This window comes from Alligator sinensis, unplaced genomic scaffold (genome assembly GCF_000455745.1).
Source record: "Alligator sinensis unplaced genomic scaffold, ASM45574v1 scaffold129_1, whole genome shotgun sequence".
Classification (NCBI taxonomy): domain Eukaryota; kingdom Metazoa; phylum Chordata; order Crocodylia; family Alligatoridae; genus Alligator; species Alligator sinensis.
In genome coordinates, this window is record NW_005842303.1 from 1171857 (window position 1) to 1178512 (window position 6656).

Consider the following 6656-nt stretch of genomic DNA (forward strand, 5'->3'; position numbering starts at 1 on the left):
ACTGAGCAGTATTATTAGGCTACTGCATAGCAGTGTCACTGAAAATGCTAAATTAGTTGAAGATTTTTCTACAAGTCAGCCAAAGCATTTTACCCTGAAAACTTCTTTCACTTCAGCAGAGTCCACAGGCTTGCCAATTAATGTTTCCATGGTTGGCTCCAAACCCTCTGCCCTTTAATCACCCTTGTTCTCCCTATTATTAGAGGTAAGAGTGAGAGTGAGAGACTGCCCAGTTTCCATTATTTATTATATATAAACTCTCTAAGATAATAGCAAGGCAAACTAGTTACACAAAATTATTTTCTTATACAAAATAAAGCTCTTTTTTAAAAAATTGGATCGATAATGTTCTTTCTGTGTACATTGACTGTGTGCTGAAAAAACATCCTATTTGATTTGGCAAAGATATAGATTTGAACTAGACACACAATTCTGAACTGGACACACAATTCTGTGCCATCTTTACCATGAAAACTGTTCTAGACATTTGACTCAAACATCTAACAAAAGTAACCTTCTCATAATTACTAACTTAGTTTCAAAATATATCACTTGTCATAGTTCAAGGTATCAGCCTAAAACTTATACTTGATAAAAAGTTATGGCTATGTGAAGTCAGTTGGTTTGAAGCTAAAACATCTACTCAGGTCACAGGCTTTTAGTTAGAACAGATATTCATGAGTGACTTCATGCTTGATTTACAACAAGTCACATCTAGGAAGAGAGTATCACAGGAAAATCTGTAATAATGTGCCAAATTACAAAACAGCAGGAGATTCTGATCAAATGGAAAAAAAGAAGCATGGAGACCTGCAAACTTTTATTTATGCGAACATTCCTATTGATTTCAGACAAACTGCTCATAAGAATAAGAGTTTGTAGTACAGGGCTATTCCTTGCATCAGGTAACCTTTAGGGAGAAAAAGTGGACGGAGAAGAGGTTAATTCAGTGATCTCTCTCCCCCCCCGCCAAATTCATATTTAGCCAAGAGGGAAGAAGCAGTGCTGTGAACAGCTTATGTTCAGGAACTGGAATGTGAACTAGACAATACTATGCTGGCCAAACTACAAAACAGGAAATAAAGTTAATTTTAATAAAGTTAACAACATTTTCTTCTTCCCATTGCCTCGAAGTCTGATGTTACACAGTAAAACATTCCATTCAATAAGCCTGATGCACCTTTGCCCCAATTTTGCTGCCTTAGGACTAAGATCCCTTACCGGCTTATAATCATACATACGCTATATATAGTGCATATTCCAAGCAGTTGCATACATTTAAATTTTTCAACAGCTTCAAGCACTCGGTGCATTTCTAAGTGTTTTTAATTATTAATACATGTTTCTTCGAAGAGGCAAAGCAGTATGTTTATTTATAAACAAGTATTTAGCTGTTTTCCTTTTTCAGGGTTCCTCAGTTAGCGCACACGTTGTGTTGGAAGCTTCCTGTAACTGGCCATGAAGCTTTGAGATCTCCAAGAAGAAGGACGCAAATAGTTTTGTTCCTTGAATGTAATTATACCTATGAATAAATACAGACATAGAGATGATGAAACAAATGATCAATGCTGTCAAACTGATTCTGCAAATTAGGGGCCTGATTCTCTGACTGGCTGCTAAATTTAATCGAGAGAAAGGGTAAGAAGGGACAAATGAAGTGCTTGAAGTGAAAAGTGCCCAGAGTCCCATAAGCATGCCTGCTAGTGCCAGCTGTGATGCCAAATCTCTCCCCATCAATTAACAGCATATCAAACATAGGCAAAATGAATTGTTACGCAGGAGACTTCTAATCTTCCTCTCTGGTCCTGAAGACACAGAGTTGGCATGACTTTGTGCACATGGCAGAAGGAGCCTAGGGGCATTGGAGGAACAACTGTGTGAGTTAAGGACTTAAGTAAAATGTGAGTGCCCCAGAAAGATGCATTATGTCCCTTTAGCCTACCTGCCCGTAGCATTATAGCATGGGTTTACACTGAAAAGGTAAAGGGTGAGTGCTGCTGTATTCCCTATTTATCCACAGCCATATGGAGCTCAGCATGGGCTGTAAAGCCCACCCGAGAAACCAAATAAATATTCAGGTGGTTAAGCCCAGCTCAATGTTGTTGTGCCTAAACTTGTACTAATTCCTGAACAAATTTAAAGCTAGCTTTACATGAGATCTGCTTGAGCTGCAGTCACTGTAATACAGACATATGCTTAGCTACATCTAGCTCTTCAGGCCAACATGAATAAAAAGCAGTAAAACCTTTGCTCCTCCCCCCAGACTAAGCTACACATATAAATAACACCCCATCATAGATTTTCTGATTAAAATGCTGTTATATTACATACTGTCCTCCCATAGCAAAAGTATGTTTTAAATCAAGTTAGTAACAAAAAATACCTGTGATATATTTTAAAGGCAAGCTAACTGGTTTGTGAGAAATTGTGTGGTTTGGATTTAAGGTGACTTTTCCCTACGGGGCATGACAATAAAATTCTTGTTGAAGATGATAGATAGGAATCAGCTATACTCTGTGGCCCAGAGATGGGGCTGTCACCAGAATCCTGGCACTGCTCTCAGTGAGTGTTGGAGGACTCTAGTTCTTTCCCCACTTCTTTTATGGTGCTTGAAACACAAAACTAAAACCTGCTTATTTTTTCATTTTGAGAATGCTCCCCGGCATCAGCTGCTCCAATTGGAAGCGCAATAGGGATCGTTGATCCATCCCGGATCATATCTGGTTCTTCTCCAAAAACTGAAACACACGCAAAGAATTGATTTCTGCATCTACAGAATTATGTTCCTTAGAAAATGGTTGGTTTTAGGGAAGCTTCTTACCTTTAGTCGAAGTCACAATTCTTTCAAAAAAGGTCTATAACAAATGTTAAAGATGGAAAAAAAAGAACAAACAAACCTGTTTTAATTGCTCTTCTGGCTGCTAGGTACATAGGATTGTTAATATCAGCAACCCAAGGCATTGCACCCATTGGCATGGACACTTTCAGTTTGTTGGAACTGTTTCTCTTAGAGAATACTTCCTCTAAATACTGTGTCACCTACAAGGAAAATGCCTTTCTATTATGAGTGTTTATAGAACTTTCATCCTTCAACAAAAAGGTACCCATAAATTACGTTAATCTCTATATCCAGTGTATGCTACTTGTTTATATCTGGTTGAATACCATGCCAACGATGCATGAGCAGCCCTCTGCTTACACACCTAACCTCATAAACAGGTATGTATCGGAAACAGACCATTCATCATTCTGATCGTCAATTTAAAATGTTGATAGGACCTCTGAATCAAGGACTTGACTTGCACTGGACCAAAGGTTAAAATTTACCTGCTTTTCCACAGTTGCAAGAGCCATGTGTGGGACTTGCCTAATTGAAAATTTTCCTATTACTTTTGATGGTATAACAGTTTTAATTCCTGGTTCATAAAAAGCTCCTTCAATCCCATGGACAGAAAGACAAGGATAACGCCACAAATGTAGAAGTATGTCCTCCTTTAAAAAACAACAAATGTACAAAAAATGTACAGCAATTCACAACTGGCAGGATTAATCTACTCAAAAACCAAACATCTTGCATTCCAAAATTTTTACCTGATCATTCCTGTAATTTACAGCTCATTGATTTGTGATTAAAACCCCCTTTGTCAACAAAAGGTCTTGCCAGGTAAACTCTGCTACTTCATTTTAATCAACATTTCCCTAAAGCATAGAAATAATTGGAAGAAAAGAGAGATTCATGTGACAGAAAGAGCAAATTATTTATCTATTTTCATATTTCTCATTTTACAGAAAGATTACAAATTGTGATAATCGATAATTGCAGTGTATGCTACTCATTCATATTTGGTTGAATAATAATTTGAGTTGCTTCCCATTTATAAAACTATACTTTTATCTGGAGCTATACAAATTCTGATGCCAATGACCTGACTTCAAAAAGCAAAACAAAAGCAAAGCACACCTTGAGTCCGACTGGCTGTTGATTTCAGAACTAGTAGCCTACTCAGTATAAAATGGAATTTGTTCAAATGGAATTGGCTTAACTAAACAGAACTGAGAAGCTTTCATATTACAAAGAAAAACAATCTTTTCTAATATAGCATACCTCTTATCTAAACAATGAAAGCAATAATGGGACAGCAATCAGTAAATAATTCCTTCTCCTTCTCTGGAGGAAGAGGAGGAGAAGAAATTAAAATAAAATCTTTAAGATTGCAACATAAAAAAATGTGTATATATATATATATATACACACACACATATATATATATATATACACACACATATACAAAATATAGGAAAATAAATACGATTGGCATACACACAAAAATCCCCTTACGAGCGGAATATATTCTTTTCTTTTCAATTTCCATTTTTGTTGATAGTTATGCCTCATTTACACATGGGAGTTTAATGCACTTTAACAATCCTGGTACAGAAAGGGCACTTACACACATGCAGAAAGGCTGCTCGGATGCGCTGTAAATTCAGCACGTCGGAGTAGACTTGATTAATTGAGTCTGCTGGAGCGGGGAAATTAACATGCTCCAGCAGCCTCCAGCGTCACGTGTATCAGCATCCCCACGCTGAAAAATGGTGGTGGGGCGCTTTGAACTAGAGCTTGTTGAATGAGCTTTAGTTCAAAGTGCCACGCAGCCATTTTTTTAGCACGGGGATACTAATATACATGATGCTTGGGTGCTTTTAAGTAGTATTGCTCGCTAATTAAAGTGCCCTCTCCCCGCCCTCCAATGCCCAAAGTGGCAAAATCTCCTTAGTTCAGAAGAGTGATACTCAGCTAAGATGCCAAGACAGTCTAGGGATGCCTCGAGATCCTCTCAAGGATGCTGCAGGATGCCAGACAATGTTAGCACTGTTAGGTGGGCAAACACATTTTGTCAGATGAACCCAGAGATTTCCAATGGAAATCCACAGTATTAAATACATTCTTACCCTTTGTGATCTGTCTGTCCTGTTTGCAACAGAAAAATTGCTTTGCTTTCCTATAGCCAGGAAATGAGTGAAAACGAAGAGCTGGCATTTGATGCATTGACACTAACAAATATACATGCTGGCAGTTGCCACAGAGGCAACACACTAAGTTCACCCCTTAGCTTACCTCTCATTGCAATTTGTCTGGCCACATTCATACTTTTACACAACTGTCTTACTGGTATAGGTTGTTCCAGTTCAGGGACTTCTATATGGGAATAACTACATTCACAGCAGGGCTCTTAGCAGTATAAATATATTGGCAAAAATAAACGTAAAAAATCATACCCTCGCTGACATATAAAACATAGTTTGCTATTTGGCTTGCAATTTAAAGGCTTGTGAAGGGGGACTATTTTGGTATGTCTGTCAGACATCAACATCTGAACTAAATATATAAAGATAGCAAAAAAAAAAAATCACATAAACTTTTCTGCAGCTATCCACTTCCCAATCTTGCTTAAAAGCCAGTGTTTACCCATTTTACCTTAGGGCTTTTCTTATGGTTTCCTTGTTTTTCTGCATTATCCCTTTTCACTAAAAATTTATAGTTCAGATTATATTTCCCCAGATATATTAGTTTGCATTTGACCAGATGGGCACTCTCTCTCTCTCTGTTTCTCTTTAAACTTTTTACTCGAGTCTGCAATGATCTAGATTCCTTCGTTTTATTTTGTTGTGTTCACTATTCCTTGAAAAAAAATCAGTGAAGTCTGAAGTTATCAAGTGAAGGTAATAGGTCATTTAAACATTTTCTACAGATCATTAATAAAGATGCTACCATACCTTGGTGTCATAGAGGAATTTATTCACACCAGCAATAGTTTTATGTTCCTCTAGATCATATTCAATTGATTCATACAACTGCTTCTCCTCTTCTGTAAGGGTAGCAACATCATCATAGATTCCAGGGATCAGAATATGACCCGACATATTCACAAGGCTGTCTATGAGTAGATACCAACAGAGAGATACAGGTGCTGGTAGGCTGAGGTAGACAACTTCTTCTTTTACATTTAAAGCAATGGTTCCCATTATTCTCCATAGTGAGACTCCACTTTTCTGTGCCAAGACTTCCAACCCCTTTCCTTCTAGCCTACACACCCATTTACCTTTTACAGTATGAGAAAAGTCACAAAGCCCTAGAAACTACTTGCTGCCCTCAAGGTTGTGACTGCCTAACGTAGAGTATTTTTATTAAAAATGCATTGGGCTGCTATTGACAATATGAGTAGCAACAGAGCCAGTAGCTGACATGGATCCTTATTCCACATACTTAAGAATTAGCCTAGAATTCAGAAGCCTTCACTAATGGCATATCTAGTCTAGCTTTCAAGCTGCCACAAAATCCCTGTCCATAGAAGGAAAATCTCCTACCATTGCTGAGGTCCCACTAGCTACATGAGCATTAAGAACACAGAGTCCTGCTTCAGTCAGGCTTTTCTTGAATGAGTCTAAGAAGCAGGCCTAATAAACATTATCAGGTCTATGGTGCTGAAAACAGTATCAACAACTGGTGGGCTGTCTCAGTTGGTGCTCCCAATGCTGCTAACACCAGTGGAGATGGTAGAAAATATCTGTATTTTAGGTCAATGAGACCAGGACAAATCAAGATTCAGCAAGATACTTAGAATGACGTGTATTTTTAAGAACCCAAGGTTCCT

General features: G+C 37.9%; 1 protein-coding gene across 1 annotated transcript in view; it reads right to left on the bottom strand.

Moving 5' to 3' along the window:
• Positions 1-242: 242 nt before the first annotated feature.
• The window catches only part of CNDP1 (carnosine dipeptidase 1), a 44107-nt gene continuing 37693 nt past the window's right edge, over positions 243-6656 (bottom strand). Inside the window, exons 8-12 of the mRNA XM_006028301.3 lie at positions 5779-5939; positions 3328-3492; positions 2898-3039; positions 2630-2738; positions 243-1522 (exon numbers count right to left, since the gene is read on the bottom strand). Coding sequence (XP_006028363.2) covers positions 1405-1522; positions 2630-2738; positions 2898-3039; positions 3328-3492; positions 5779-5939 — 695 coding nt within the window. The 3' untranslated portion in view covers positions 243-1404. The remainder of the gene's footprint in view (positions 1523-2629; positions 2739-2897; positions 3040-3327; positions 3493-5778; positions 5940-6656) is intronic.